This window comes from Etheostoma spectabile, chromosome 19 (assembly GCF_008692095.1).
Source record: "Etheostoma spectabile isolate EspeVRDwgs_2016 chromosome 19, UIUC_Espe_1.0, whole genome shotgun sequence".
Lineage (NCBI taxonomy): Eukaryota > Metazoa > Chordata > Actinopteri > Perciformes > Percidae > Etheostoma > Etheostoma spectabile.
This window is the reverse complement of record NC_045751.1, coordinates 11,445,457-11,461,196: the sequence shown is the minus strand read 5'-3', so window position 1 is coordinate 11,461,196 and position 15,740 is coordinate 11,445,457. Positions and strand designations below refer to the sequence as shown.

Sequence of the window (15,740 nt, the reverse complement as noted above, 5' to 3'; positions counted from 1 at the left end):
CACACACACACACACACACACACACACTATTTCCAACAGCAATCTCACATTTGGACTGTCTCTACATGTGAAGCGCCAGGTAGTGTGCCTGTGTCAACAGTTATGTGATTAAAGAAAAGAGGCTGGTTTGAATGTTTAATCACTGTGAAACAACTCGCATCAACATCATGGACTGCACAAAACAACACAAAAGACTGAGTTGGACTTCAGTATGACTACACCCAAGAATATGAAGAATATGTTAAATATTTCGGGGAGGGTTTAAAACCATAAAAGTCCATGAAAAGCTTTAATATCACCTTCATTACCTGAAAGCACAGCACAGGGGACACAGCCAGACACTGGGTGTGAGAATGAAAAGCTGCCCTGGAGAAATGTGTCAAATGTTCTTGAATGCATCACTATATGGTGGCGTTCCACACAGAGAAACACCTCGCGATTTTCGCCCAGCAACATTTTGCCTCAGGGGCGTGGTCGCGCAAAACAACACGCAAGACGGCAACAGAACCCCGGCTGCTCCATTCAACCTCGATGAGAGCGAAGCGACATTTCGCTGGGTGGAAACCGACCGTCGGGGTTCTGCGTTAAATCGACGCCGTGGCTACGTACGTACGTACGTACGTACGTACGTAGGTAGGTGGAGACACAGACTATGGCGCAGCCTGCCGTGGACCTCTCAAAAACGCTACACGTTGCAACGACTTTAGTACTTAGACTTCTTTCCTGGTTCTCCTTCTCCATAAACACCCAGAAACCAAGGAGAGGGTTACGGTTCCTGTTACAGATGTCTCACCGGGGTCAGAGAGCACAGCGGAGACACAGTTTCTCTCACTAGGACTCTAGTGTCACTACTTGACGCACACACCAGCGCACAAGTATAAACTTCAGGCTACCAACATAGGCAACCTTAAATCATTTAAAGCCTTAAACACATTACTTTCTTTTTTTTTTTTTTTGCATTTCACAAGACATCCCAGATGAAAGTTCATTTTACAGCTGTGCAGTCTCTGCCCACCCAGCCCCCACCCTCCCCACTATGGCGCAGTGATGCTCAAAGCAGACACACAAGAAAGGATATCCCTGTCATAGTACTGAATCCCTGTACGGTGCCCCTGAGAGCTGTGAAAGGGGCCTTTAAATAAACTGTATTGTTATTATATAAAGTACCAGTCAAACATGTAATACTGTATATATGCACATTGATAACATTCCTCACCAGATATCGATCTTCAGCCCGTTGGAGACCAGGAACTGTATCGTGTCCACATGACCACAGAGATGCAGAGCTGTGTTTCCTTGATAATCAGTCGCCAGCAGATCGGCGCCGAACTTGTGCAGGAGCCGGCAGATCTCCACGTTCCCTCGCGCGGCGGCTAGGTGCAGGCCGGTGCGGCCCCGGTTGTCTCGGATGTTGGGGTCGCACCCCGTCTCCAGGAGCCTCTTGGCGAACGGCAGGTCTCCATCAATGCAGGCCTGCAGCAGAGGCACGTTAGTCTGCGACGAGTCATTGATGAAGACATAGGACATGTCCGAGTGGGTATCAGAAAATTCCAGCGTACCTGCGATGGTGATCAAAGAGGAAACAGGGTCGGAGTCACAAATCTGTGTTTCCAGCAAAACAGAGCGAAAGCAGAAAAAGCAGAAAATCCGTGTCATGAACGTCTTTACAAATGGAATAAATGTCAGACTGACATGGGATGTGCATTCTTTTTAGAAAACAAATAGTTTAGAAAATGTCTCATGATATATTAGTTTAGTTTTGTTTATTATTTTTTTCCGGCCATTTGTAGCTTCAACATTTAATGCACTAGGTAAGGACTACTAGCCAGTCAGAAGCAGAGTTTGAGGGCCCTGACAGTACCTAGGTAAGGACTACTAGCCAGTCGAAGCAGAGTTGAGGGCCCTGACAGTACCTAGGTAAGTACTAACAAGTAGGAGCAGAGTTGAGGCCCTGACAGTACCTAGGTAAGGACTACTAGCCAGTCAGAAGCAGAGTATGAGGGCCCTGACAGTACCTAGGTAAGGACTACTAGCCAGTCAGAAGCAGAGTTTGAGGGCCCTGACCGTACCTAGGTAAGTACTACTAGCCAGTAGGAAGCGAGTATGAGGGCCCTGACAGTACCTAGGTAAGGACTACTAGCCAGTCAGAAGCAGAGTATGAGGCCCTGACAGTACCTAGGTAAGGACTAATAGCCAGTCGGAGCAGAGTATGAGGGCCCTGACAGTACCTAGGTAAGGACTACTAGCCAGTCAGGAGCAGAGTATGAGGGTCCTGACAGTACCTAGGTAAGGACTACTAGCCAGTCAGGAGCAGAGTATGAGGGTCCTGACAGGCTAGCAGCTAGGTGAAGTAGAGGCTGGACTACAACAGAGCTGTTAGGAGAATAGTGTTTTCTGTTGGGAAGTTCCTTTGGGGGGGACGCTGGGCTTTTCACTTTGTAAACCTATAACATGCAAAGGTATATAACACAATAAAGGGCAGGGAAAAAGGCAAAAAAGCATAATATGAGCACTTTAAGGAAGGCTAGGACTATATCCCTTGTCCCGATTGAACTCTGTCACAATACCTGGGGAATTGTTTCTAAGAAGAACGCACATCACATGTCAGTGAGCCAGTCTGACATTAATATATTTGTAAAGAACAACATACAAAAAAACCAAAACACTACATATATAATCTAGAAGTGCATTATTCAACTCAATTCAACTTTTGTTTTTGTTAAAGAAAGAAAAGTAAATCGCAATACTTCAAAACTATCGAATAATCACAATGAATGAAAATCGAAACACAATCCAATCGTTAATGTATCGTTAACGAATCGGAACAAAAGGATTTCGTCTGTCCCAGCCCAAGTAACTAGTCTAGTGAGTTTTCTAGACCGAATACTTTATAACCTAACATCAAGGCCTTTCATTTATCAAAGACATATTTAAAGAGATAAACGCGAAAGCCGTTTAAGCACATTATTCATTTCAGTCATCTGAGCACATATGGCATCACTCCAGCAAACATTACAAGCTACGAACCCTGCAGACAACACCATGTCGTTTTAATTACGAAAATCATCACAAGAAACCCCCTTTAAGTCAATGTTAACGCATCTAGCTAACGTTGCATAGCTAATAGTGATGTAAACAGCAGGCTGCACTGCGTTGCGTTATGATAACTGTAGCATTAACTAGCTAGCTAGCTAGCCAGCTTGCAGTAATGGAGACGGCAGCAACATCACATCCCAGCTACACATTTTATCTTTAAGATATATCAGACTCTTTGCATGCAGCGATGTCACACACCGTGTCAAAATAAAACGTCAGATTGTTAAAGCTAACGGGAAGAAGCTAGCGGAGCTAATGTTAGCTGGTAAGCTAACGTTTTACGCACCTCTAAACAGATTCATCTGTGATTTAACACGTGTAAGAACGCGCACATGGACTACACAAGTCTTTTAGAGGCTTTGTTGGCCGCCAGTTTCATTACTCACCTGTTAATATGTTCCGAATTAGCAGAAAAAAATTCACTCCGCTCTTCTTTGAGCTAACGTGACGAGCCGTGTTGTTGTTGTGATGCTAGTTCTTTGGTTTCCTTAGCAACATTCAGGCGTTTGTCGCCACCTACTGTCCGGGAGGTGACACGACGGTTTGTGTTCATTTAATTTAATTTACATTTTAATTCATACTAATTATTGATCCCCAGTGGGGAAATTACAATCTACACTCAGTGTACACTTTTGTTAGTAATCACACATAGGCCTGAAATACACAAACACACACACACACACACACACACACACACACACACACACACACACACACACGCTCAGGACCTATTCATGCACAAATGGAGAGGTGTCAGAGTGGGGGGGCTGCCAGCTGCTTGCTGAAGAGCACCTGGCAGTGCTCAGGAGTTGAAGTTGCATCTCTCCAGCCCCCAAACCAACACTCTAGCTATGTTGCTGTTTTTGTGTCATTTAATAAACCCCATTAATAATGGGTGTGGGCAACATTAACATTGAATTGACTATTTATACCACTTTTCATTTAAATCTCACCAGATTTTAAGTAGTGGTTGTCTGCCAGAAACTGTCACAACCTCACTTTCTATCCAGGTTTATTCCACATTATACACACACTTTTAAGATCTTGCTCATTTACTAAGCAATTCATAGTTTTATGTACTATAAACCAGTAGGTATTGCACCCACTTGACCCACGTTTCACAGTTATTTTTAGTATTGTAATTTCTTTTTTCTTAAGATTATTTTTTGAGCATTTTAGGCCTTTATTTTGACAGGACAGCAGAAGACATGAGAGGGGAGAGAGAGGTGGAATGACATGCAGCAAAGGGCCGCAGGTCGGAGTCAAACCCGCTGCCACTGCGTCAAAGACTAATGCCTCTATATACGGGTAGGTCTACCAGGTGAGCTACCCTGGCACCCATCTTTTTGTTTTTATTAAATAATTTTTGTGGCATTTCAGGCCTTTATTAGATAGGACAGCTTCCATATAAAAGGGGATAAAGAGGGGGAATGACATGCAACAAAGGGCCGCAGGTCGGATTTGAACCTGCAACCACTGCATTGAGAACTAAGCCCCTGTATATTGGGTGCGTGCTCTACCAGGTGATAAAACCTACAAATGCATTGGTTGTAAGTTCCACATCTGATATCTGATGACGGCTTGGTTGCACAACACGGCAATAAAATCTGTATCAAGTTCCAAAGAGTTAATGTTCTCAACCTGCTTTTGCCAAACGTGATCTTTACACCTACTACAACACAACAACACATGTAACAACAACACGCCTGCTGCTAGCACAACAACACTGAAACACCTTATAAAGAACTTATAGCTCTGCATTAGAAAGTTAGTGTATGGACTTTATTTCAAAGTGTGTGTGAGCGCAGAAATACACATTGCAGTAACACACATGTTTTAACCGTTGTATTGTTATAGATCCTCTTTGAGGAAAACTGCATTTCCTTTCTGTCACTGCGGCACTTACAGCACACTGCTGCATGAGACATTTCAACTCGAAAAAATGGGATAAAGACCAAACCGATGTCAAAATCTGTTGTTGCGTCTGTTGAATCGTCAGTGGTGAATATGTGTTCCGTATAAAAAACATAGTCCTAAAAGGCATTTGTTGTTTTTCTCCATAATATTTAATGTACACATCAGTCCCGTTCCCTCGCATCTCGGTAAATAAAAGCAGGGGATAGTATCATGACTTACGTAAAATAATTACAATCTAGATTACAAAACCACAAAGGCTGACACAAGGAAGAAAGAAAAAGACGACATACATTTGTTTTAAAGGGTAACATGGGACATGGTACTGGAGTGAGGGCCACAGCAGAGAGACAGAGCCGTGTGCTAGACACAGTGGTCATAGTGGTTACAAGTCACTTAGTAGCTTTCACTGTCCAGGGATACGAGAGGAGAACCGCTGACGTTTAATATGCATCGCAAACCAAAGTCAATGTAAAAAAAAAGAAAGAAGTAAGTTCTGTCATAAATGTGGCTGCAGAGTCTACATTTATAACCAGAAAATGACTCACTTCTTCCTCTTTGTTATCCGAGGACAGAGAACGGACACATAGACCGGGAATAACAAGACAACCAATGACTAAGAGCTAATCACTTTCATACATACATACTTTGGTGGGAAACACAGTAAGCGTTATGTACAGCAATAATTGACAATCTATCAGAGAGAGAGAGAGAGAGAGAGAGAGAGAGAGAGAGTGTGTGTGTGTGGTTTGCTGTTGCAAATTTAGTGTGGGAAAGAGAAGCATGATTTAAAAAAACACTAGTTTGGTCACCAGATAATAGTAAAACTCTGTGACTTGGAGATGTGTCTATTGTTCGAGCCCCATGTGAGTTCACACCAGTGCATTATATTTATGAATGGGTGGCCTCATTCAAGTCATCACAGTTCCACTACAGTAAGCTGTTGCAGAGCTATTCAAAGGAAAAGTGCCGTTTGTTTCTCTTCGTCCTTTTTATTGCATGCAGTTTCATATCTTAAATGTTGCCTTTAAAGTCAGCTGTCAAGGTATTTTGTAGCACCATAGAGTCATATTGTTAAATACACAGAGATTACAGAGTGAAACGTTGAATAACTGCACTGGTAATTTTGGCATGTTTTTGCACAGTAATGGCAATCTATGAATAGATTATATTGCTGCTGAGCATTTCCCTCTAAACTCACGGTTCACTCACTCGCTTCACTGACAGATGGAGTCATATAAACTCTTAGCTCTTTTAGTCAAAACTCAGTTTCCAGGATTGAGAATAAACTCCAGGGTTCCTACACATTTTGACCAATGACTTCCATGACTTTGTGAAGTTATGGTGATTAAATGATAAAGTGTGACATGGACATCTGATACTTACGCGTATGGGAGTAGTAAGTATGTGCATGAGTCTTCCCGTTGTCCCCTTTGTGATACAATTGGAAGATTTTTTTTTTTATCATTTAGTAGCAATTGTTTTTCAAATTTTTTATGACCACAAGAACCCTGACACTTTCACCCTAATCACACTTTACATGATTCAAGAGATTTTCTTGTCGGTTTAAAATAATTTCTGTAAACTATAAAAATCAACTAGTAGAGAATTGCAACTTGCTTGAAGTGATACAAATCCATTAAAATGAACCTATACTTGCTGTTTTTTGTCAGTTATTTCATCTTTAGAGGCAGCGGATGTTCTGCAAATGCTTCGTGAAGCTAGAATATCTGAGATTGGACAGTTTAGAGCTGATAATATAACTTGACATGTTAGAAAATCAAATCCGGAAGAAAAATAATGAACAAACATGTAAATTGTAAAAAGGATATTGAAAAATCAGCTTCTTTTTCTGCCTTAAAAAGCCGCTGTTGGTCCAGTATCTGACTTAAAATGTAAAATACTGACTGAACAAGCTACATGCTTGTGTATTTATTACTAGCTTTTCTTTCTTTCCTTCCTCCATTGGTTTTTTACATTTTGCTGGACGCACCTTTCGGATATTTTTTGTTACATGCACGAAAACGGACACAAACAATAATGCAACTGTCAAAAAAAATAAAAGAGTAGCGTGCTTATTGTGCTCCTTAAAGCCTTCAAGCTAGTCTCAGATGTCAGCAACTAGACTTCCATACCCTCATGAAATGATAACCAATGGAGTCACTCTTGCAAAACAGGACGCAGCTTGTAACGTAGCATAATGTGTAGCATCATTGCGGTTATAAAGTGTTTGCAGCGGGCGGTCGATACAAAGAGCAAAGTTTGATGGCGGCCATTTCACGAAAACAAGCGTTTAAACCAGAATCAGGTGCTTCTGCTTCAGATAAATCAGTTCATAAAAGTTAAGACCTTAGAGCCATGCTTGACTCCACTGTCTGAACTGACCTATGTGAAGCAGCCGCCCAGATGTGTGCAGATGTGTGCAGATGTGTGCAGATGTGTGTGTGGTGCAGTGCTGTCCAAAGCGGGTGGCACTCTCTGAGGTAGCCGAGAATGCTTCTCGCCAAAAAAAAACAAAAAACGTAACGAGACACAAAATAAACATAAACAATAGCACCATTGTCAGTGATAACCTAGAGCAGAGCAACGCCGCTGGAGCCCTTCTCTTTGCATTTCCTCTCTCCAACTCTTCCTTTTTGTTTTTTAACAAGCCATTCATTCCTCGAAGGGATCAAAAACTCCAAAAAAACTGAGCCGATTTGTTGTTCGACTCCATCAGAGGATCATTTTCAGTCAGTGGTCTTTTGTCGATTTCTTTATAAAAAAATCATCTCATCCTCAATCATCAACGCCTCTCTTTTTCATTTCCACCCCTCCTCCTCCTCCTCCTCCTCCACCCCTCCTTTCCTCCTCCTCCTCCTCCTCCTACAAGATCTTGCTGCAGACTTGGCAGCGGCTGACTTTGGAGCGCTCCTGGCCTCCCTTCAGGGTCTCCTGTGCTGGGGAATAAAGGAACTCCTGGCGGGGGTCCACGGTGGTGAGCCAGAAGCTGTACTTGTTGGCGAAGTAGTGGCAGGTGCCCTTTCCCCCGTTGCACTCGATGAACGGCGTCGCGCGGAAGTCCTCCAGGCAGGAGCCGGGGGACTGCAGGGACTGCCCGCCGCCCTCGGCGCCGGCCGCTGTGTGCTGCACACCAGACAAGAGGGAAAGTCAATTCTGTCGTTACTGCTGCTGGAAAGAACAACTCATCACTTCCTGTCTGCTCCACAATTCTTTCAACCGACAGGGTGTAGTTGAAGGGTAACTTCCGTTTTTATCAACCTGGACCCTATTTTCCTGTTTTTGTGTCTAAGTGACTGATGGGAACAACAGTCTTTGACATTGGTCCAGTATTAAGCATGAACGCTGTAACCGGCATAGCCACAGCCATAGACCCGGCTGCTAAGCAACCATATGGGGCCAATGTGCATCATCCATTTGGTCCACTAAAAGTGCTCGTTTTGCCACAGACAGGCTCTGATTGTTATTATGTTATTAACAATATGGAAAGGATCCCTGCAGAGATAGACCTTTAAAACCTCTTTAAGACCTTTCACTTTAAAAAAAAACAGCTCTGAGGTCCTTAGACCAGTTCTCTTCAGCGTTAATTTCTACTTTCTTAGAACTGACAAAACTACTGATTTAAATCCTATGGGGCTCTTTTTAGGCCACTGTTAATCAAATGAGATGTAGTGCACCCCGCAGGACCTCCGCCTCGCTGCCCGCTGCCAGGAGGCTACTCCTCGTCAGTTAGACATTTTTTAACCCAGAATATAACCATGGCACCTAAATGCTCTAAATGGGTCTAGTTTTCACTGGTTTATTATTGCTCTTTAATAAAACAAAAGTATTTCTTATCCGATTCCTTGATTAACCGATGGAATAATCAGCAAACGCTCGACTACTAAAACAAGACACATTACAGTTTATGTAGTCTAAATGACAAAAAATGATACATGGAATGTCAACATAGGATGAAAACCCTTTCTTATTTAAGTTGTCTAACTAAAGTGTGTCTTATTCCAGAGATGGCAGAGGACACACACATTTAGGTTTTTATTTTGCAGGCTTCATTGTCTTTAGATTACCATGAGGAAGGAGTATCCTATCCAGAGACTCCTCCAGCCGGGGGGACAGGTGGGGATGGTCACGTCCTGACTGTGGACCGCCACAGGCTGAGAGGGAGCCTCACACACAGAACACCTGGATGGTCAAGGAGGAGGACAAGGAGTTGAATTTAACATACAAATATGTTTGGTACATTTATTTTAACTACATTTATTTTAACTACGCACGAAAGTAAGCATGATTGGTCCATGTGCGGTAGTAAAGGCAATGAGTGGTACCTTGTTAGACTAAAATCTATGCCTTTCCTGACATTTCCTAAAATTCCTCTATGCAGGAAAACCCCTGAGTGGGACTGTTAGAGTCCACTGAGCCAAACCAGTGTGCAATACCTGCTGATGTAAGGCTGAATCTGCTCCTCGGCCACAGGCATCATGGGTATGGGGGCAGTGGTGGAGAGCCAGTAGGATTTGTCGTTGCGGCTGGCGTAGTAGCAGATCTCGTTTGGGGAGCAGTAGAGGAAGGGGATGGTGTTGAACCTGGGGAGGCACGACCCCGGCTGACCTGGAGGCACAAAGAGAGAGAGAGAGAGAGAGAGAAAGAGAGAGAGAGAGAGAGGGTCGCTTATTGTTCGGGATCTCAAACAGAGCTGGATTCTCTAGAACTCACGCAAGACTCCAACTTGTCAAACTTCAATTTATAGGCTCGTTTGCGCTGAGCTGCGCTGAGCCTGTAAAGTGGACGAGAGCAGGCGGCAGCAGCCGGGGGGGCGGGGACAAAAATCTGCAGTGAAGTCGGATGGTTTCCAGCTGTTTCCAGCAGCATTCAAGCTGAACAGGAAGTCACAGAAAAACTCACATCCTGTTAGGTCCGATTTGGATTCAATAAAATGTTTTACTCATACAGTATATCAGCTTGGACACAAGTTAAATCAGACTAATAGGATTTAATCCGATTTAAAAACAATACAAAGTTTATATAAAATGTCATCATGTTGAGTCAATTCGGACCCAATCAGCTGTTTGATCAGCTGAGAGGCCGGCGTTTCCCAGCATGCCCCGGGTCCGCCTGGGTCTTCCATTTGGTGAAAAGCAACTGCGCTGCCTGCGTCTCAGACCTTCGGCCGCCTTGATCTCAAGAGACTATCGTTGCCCTCGTGTGCGAGACGTCAGAGCAAGTCGGCGTCAAGCCGGACACAAATCTAACCATCATGCAACGGGCGGCGATCGCCGGTGATCGACTCTAACCTGAACTACCAGCTCACCGAAGCAATCAGCCTCCGGTGAGGAGCTAATGGCAGCTGTGGGCTTGGTTTAGGTGTGTGTGACGGCCCCGACTGTTCGTTCAAAGCGATTCAAAACAATAATGGCAGACGTAGGACTGGGCAATATATTGGTATTATATTGATATAGCTGTATAATGCTAGATATTGTCTCGAACTTGGCATATTGTAATATTGTAAGTTTAGTCTTTTCCTGGTTTTAAAGGCTGCATTAAAGTAAAGTGATGTAATGTTCTGAACTAGCCAGACTGTCCTGGCTGTTATTATTTGCCTTTACCCACTAAGTTATTATATCTACATAACTGATAATAATTGATCAAAATCTCATTGTATAATTATTTAACCAAAGCACCAATAGTAAACCCTACAAAATTCCACTATAAAACATGGTAATACATTAGACATGTGTGTAGGTTATGTCCTCTAAATGAGGGATCTTATTGTTTTGGGTAATCATGGTAACAGCCTCTATTGTGGGAAGGTCCGATGCAGACAGGACACAGCTGGGCCAAAGTTTGTATCTCTGATGTAGCAGCTTCTACAAATAAAAAGATTGATGAAGGAGAAACCACTTCATAGGACTGTAACAACGTGAATAAAAGGGTTTTCCGTACCGAGGTCCTGGTTGTGAGCCTTCTCCTGTCCCTCGACGTAGAGCAGACTGTACCCGTCCCACAGCTTGGCCATGCCCTGAGGACACATGGGAACCTGGGAGTTCTGGCTGTGCTTCACCAGAGTGTAGCCGATGCTGGAACTGCGGCCCACGCCGCCGGGAGAGCCGGGCCGACCGGCCTGACCAGTGGGACCTGAAGAAGAGGAGACAAGAACAAATTTGAGCAGCTGTCAGAATCCCCCTTAGTGGGGCCCTCATGGCTGTATATCTGTATCAGTGTCTGTGTCCACACCGGCAGCGACAAGTGTCGCCCACAAAGAACCGGGGTCTGTCCGAGGTTTCTGCCTAAAAGGACGTTTTTGCACCAAATGCTTTCTGCAAAGTGGCCTGAGATAAATCTTGTTGTGATTTGATCACATAAATGAAATTTAATTGAATTTAGGAGACAAAACAGTTGGGTGTAAGCTTAATCTTTGACAGACGACTGACCTTGTTCTCCAGTGGGTCCAAGGAAACCGGGGGGTCCGGCGTCGCCGACAGGTCCGGGAAAACCAGCAGATCCAGTCCTGCCAAGTTTACCCACGGGACCAGGACGACCTTTGGGACCTGCAACAGACATTTATTTTTATATTTATTTGTTTATTCCCTCCTTTATCGTGTTTCAGTCTCTCTGCACTGGAACTGTTCTGTAGTGTAATCACAACCCTTATTTACATATTATATATGCATATATATATTCATATCAGGGTAAATATATCCTTATATATATGAGGCTTTAATGATGGAAAAGAGATCATTTTAAACTAGAATGTCTTTACCGTGGCAAAGATTGTTTAAAAAAACAAAGACAAAAAAACGGTTTTCACTGTTCACCTGGACGTCCGGGCATTCCTGGCGGTCCGGATTCTCCGGGGACACCGGTGTTGCCAATTGCACCGGGAAAGCCCCCATCTCCATAGCGTTTCTCGATGTCTCGTGGGGGCAGCGAGACCACTCCAGGGCTACCCTTACGCCCAGGACGCCCTGGGCAGGAGGGGATGGAGAAAGAGAAAGAAGGAGGACGGACGAAAGGGGGGGGTGGCAGGAGCGTAAAAAGGAGCGAAAAAGGGCGAGAAAAGTGTTAGTAGGATAACATAAATAAATTTCCTGTACCATCACATTCCACTGATTGATGTCTACCTGTGGAAGGACTGAACTCCTCCTACCTTGTACTCCCTTGGCTCCTTTGTTTCCATAGTAACCAGGGTCACCGGGGAAACCATTGAGACCAGGACCTCCGCTGTAGCCAGTGTCACCTCGTGCTCCTGAAAAGCAAAAACACTTTGCTTTATCTTTTGCACAAAGAAACCAACATTTAGTTTGGTTTCATGTTTTTTTAATTGTATCTTATTTTGGAGCTCAGCTTCACCTTTGAAACCGGAGCTGCCGGGGAGTCCGGCGCCTCCAGGGATGCCGGAGTCTCCTTTCCTGCCGGGGGAGCCAGGGAAGCCCGGGAGCCCAGAGTCACCTCTGTCTCCCTGGGTTGTGCCTGGACCAGGAGGCCCGGGAGAACCTGGAGGACCTTGTAAACCTGGAGGAGGAGAGGAGAGGGTAGGAGAAAAGATGGTTAGGAGGCAAGGAGAGGGATAGGAAGACAGGAGAGGGTTAGGAGGAGAGGAGAGTGTTAGGAGGAGAGGGTTAGGAAGAGAGGAGAAGGATAGGAGGAGAGGAGAGTGTTAGGAGTAGAGGGTTAGGAAGAGAGGAGAAGGATAGGAAGACAGGAGAGGGTTTGGAAGACAGGAGAGGGCTAGGAGGAGAGGAGAGAGTTGATGAATGAAACCGGAAAAGGGGGAATTGGGTTGAGAGAAAGGAAGGAAATCAAAAGGAAAGACTAAGGAAGTGTATTTACCATACTCTCCGTCCAGTCCAGGGAGGCCTGGGTCTCCCAAAGGTCCAGGGACATCCGACACCACAGTGGGACCAGGAGGTCCGGGCAGACCAGGGAACCCCACAAGTCCAGGACCACCTGACACACACAAACAAATCAGCAGTCAGTACTTTTGACATAATATTAACCTTATCTTTACTCAATTAGCACTGCAAGACTACCTCACCTGTATTTCCTCTCTCTCCCTTCTGCCCCGGGAAGCCTGGAGCTCCGGGATACGAGTCTCCTCTCTCTCCCTTCGACCCTGGAACACCAGAGGCTCCTGGGCGACCGCCTGCACTCCCACCTGCATACAAACACAACAAAGCATTCATCAGCAGGTCATCTTCAACATCTGCAAACTGATTAATTACTTAGATTTACTTGGAATTTTTGCGCAGAATTTTATAAGCTCCTCACAAGACTTTTATGTTATCTTTACAGTTTATTTATTTAAAACAGAAAATGTCCTCTTTGAACTGATGTTGATATGTAGTCCTTTTTAACCATTTGCCACCTGCTTTTCTACTGTGAAAGCTATGAAAACATGGTACATATGTATCATTAGATCAGACTCACGCTTTGTCCCTCAATGTGGCCAAATTCAAAAATAACGCCAAGGTACAAACGCGCCTGGCTTTTAAAGGGAATGGGAGATGATGCTGATTGGTTTATTGCATTTTACGCCCAAAACACACCTATAATTAATGAAGACTCTACGAACAACCCTGTTGAAGTGGATTTGGACTCGCCCTAAACGCACCTGTGCCAGGCGCTTCACGGCGTGCGCTTAGATCGTTAAAATAGGGCCTTTTGTCTCAAAGAGGGGTGAAGGGTAAATGGTTAAGATTTGTATTTATTTGTATATTTTATAACTGATCTCGAAATGATTCAAAAGGGCAAATTTAAGATGAGAAATTTGACCTGTCGAGGACGCAAAATAACAACAACAAGGATCAGAAGTGATTTCAAAGGAATCAAATTGATGAAACTTGTTATTTATCTGCTTATGTGACTTTTGCTTCATGCGTCTTGTGGACTATGCAGACCGAGAGTGCTGTTGCTGCAAACGCCGAATTGTTTCATAAGCCAAATAGTGCTTGAGAAAGTACATGCTGGACATGCCTAGTCACCATAGAATCAAACGTGACCAGGTAACCATGACACTGTAAACGTTGTAGGTCCGCGAGCTGTGTTTGAGATAGGCCGACTCTCTTCAGACTCCTTTTAAGAGTCCTTCAGAGTTCCACGTGAACTGCTGGAGTCTAGGTCCTGGACCAGAAGAAGCTTTGCTCTGTGTGTGTAATGAGGTCCTTGCCTGGGGTTCCAGGGAGGCCTTTAGGTCCAGCAAGGCCATTAAGTCCATCCAAACCAGGGGATCCGGGCAAACCTGCAAAAACACAACAGAGTAAGTGTTTGTCTGCAGCCTGTGCTCATTCCCTTCCCTGTTGTCTTACCTAACGTGCATCAGCAGTGATGTCTCTTACCTTTGGCTCCAGGACCTCCAGGACCTCCAGGCGGACCAGGAGGTCCATCTGCTCCTCTTCTTCCTGGGTAGCTGGACTGGCCATTGGGCCCGGGGAAACCAGGGGAGCCTGCAGAGGGGAAGACAAGCCAAACGTGTTAGTATCTGACTGTGGCTTCCCTCTGACTCTCTCTGGTGTCTCGAATGAAATCTCTCTAATTAATCGGGAAACCTCTGTGTGTGTGTGTGTGTGTGTGTGTGTGTGTGTGCCGTTGAAATGTCTCATGAATTGTTCATCCATACTTCTTCACACTTGGATTCCTGGGTACCTAATACACTTGGGGTTTCGGAATTTGAGAACTTTGGTCAGCGGTGGATATTGTTCATTAAAAACTGAATAAAACTAAACATCGGAACAGTCCCGATTGACCAAAACATTGATGAAGAAAACAACAAGCTGCAGCATAAAAGCAGTCCTACGTTCTCTGTCAGGTACATTTAGGTTACATTTTGAAGGGGCACTGTACTAGTACGGCAGACTGGCCGTGTGCTTGTCCTAGTAGCGGCCTCGCTCACCCATAAATCCAGGCCGTCCTCTATCACCAGGAGTTCCCTTCACACCAGGGAAACCTGGACTTCCTGGAATGCCGATGTCACCGGGAGCGCCGTCATAGCCACGGCCACCTGAAGAGAGACAATCAATCTGGTGGGTAAGTCATCTTGGATCTGATGTTTTAAACCATCACATGTTTTTAATGTGAAGACAGAAGGTAGAGGGGTTGTTATAAGTCATTCTCATCAGCACTGTGGCCTCACAGTGAGAAGGTACTGGGTTTGAACCCTGGTCGTTTGCATGCACTCCGGTTTCCCCCGCCACTAAAAACATGTTCCCCTCCTTCTCTACCGGGCTGATGTGTGGCGTCGTAAGGCTGCCGGTGGCGAGCGCTACACATGGTGGTAGAGAGTAGTCCCCCCTTGTGACTGGTGTATTGTGGGCTCTTAACTATCTTTTCTTAAGTAAGAAGCAGTTTAAAGAAACTACTGTTATATTTAGGTGAGGTGTGGTTGTTTTTTTAACAAAAAACGAACATGGGGAGTCTTACCTGGGAAACCTGAATCTCCTGGCTGGCCTTTAGGTCCTGGAGCTCCAGGATAACCGTAACTTTCACCGGGTGCCCCTGAAGAACAGAAAACACACCAGTCAAAGGATGTATTTATGTGTTAAACTATTCATAAATAGGCCTGATATTTACACTCACCTTTGCCACCAGGCCGACCAAATTCTCCAGGGTTGCCGGGAAAACCAGGTACGCCATCATCACCCTGAAAGACGGCGTCAGAACTTGAGTCTCCCTAGCTGATCTTGTTGCATGTTTGATTGTGTAAGTGTGTGTGTGCGTGTCTGTGTGTGTCTGTGTGT

General features: G+C 44.7%; 2 protein-coding genes across 5 annotated transcripts in view; both read right to left on the bottom strand.

Annotated features, from left to right (window-relative positions):
• Positions 1-3,731, bottom strand: part of ankrd46b (ankyrin repeat domain 46b) — a 25,021-nt gene extending 21,290 nt beyond the window's left edge. For both annotated transcript variants that reach the window (XR_004336470.1, XM_032544670.1), the window contains exons 1-2: positions 3,483-3,731; positions 1,217-1,559 (exon numbers count right to left, since the gene is read on the bottom strand). Coding sequence is in view for 1 of the 2 variants with exons in the window: in XM_032544670.1 (XP_032400561.1) it covers positions 1,217-1,527 (311 nt within the window). In the remaining variant the exon portion in view is untranslated. The remainder of the gene's footprint in view (positions 1-1,216; positions 1,560-3,482) is intronic.
• A 2,265-nt stretch (positions 3,732-5,996) lies between these two features.
• col4a6 (collagen, type IV, alpha 6) overlaps positions 5,997-15,740 on the bottom strand; it is a 171,310-nt gene continuing 161,566 nt past the window's right edge. For all 3 annotated transcript variants that reach the window (XM_032544669.1, XM_032544667.1, XM_032544668.1), the window contains 15 exons: positions 15,580-15,643; positions 15,424-15,498; positions 14,897-15,004; positions 14,343-14,450; positions 14,174-14,245; positions 13,043-13,162; positions 12,838-12,954; positions 12,358-12,519; positions 12,155-12,253; positions 11,823-11,972; positions 11,439-11,555; positions 10,951-11,142; positions 9,447-9,618; positions 9,078-9,192; positions 5,997-8,136 (listed from right to left, as the gene is read on the bottom strand). In XM_032544669.1, coding sequence (XP_032400560.1) covers positions 7,876-8,136; positions 9,078-9,192; positions 9,447-9,618; positions 10,951-11,142; positions 11,439-11,555; positions 11,823-11,972; positions 12,155-12,253; positions 12,358-12,519; positions 12,838-12,954; positions 13,043-13,162; positions 14,174-14,245; positions 14,343-14,450; positions 14,897-15,004; positions 15,424-15,498; positions 15,580-15,643 — 1,932 coding nt within the window. In that variant the 3' untranslated portion in view covers positions 5,997-7,875. The remainder of the gene's footprint in view (positions 8,137-9,077; positions 9,193-9,446; positions 9,619-10,950; positions 11,143-11,438; positions 11,556-11,822; positions 11,973-12,154; positions 12,254-12,357; positions 12,520-12,837; positions 12,955-13,042; positions 13,163-14,173; positions 14,246-14,342; positions 14,451-14,896; positions 15,005-15,423; positions 15,499-15,579; positions 15,644-15,740) is intronic.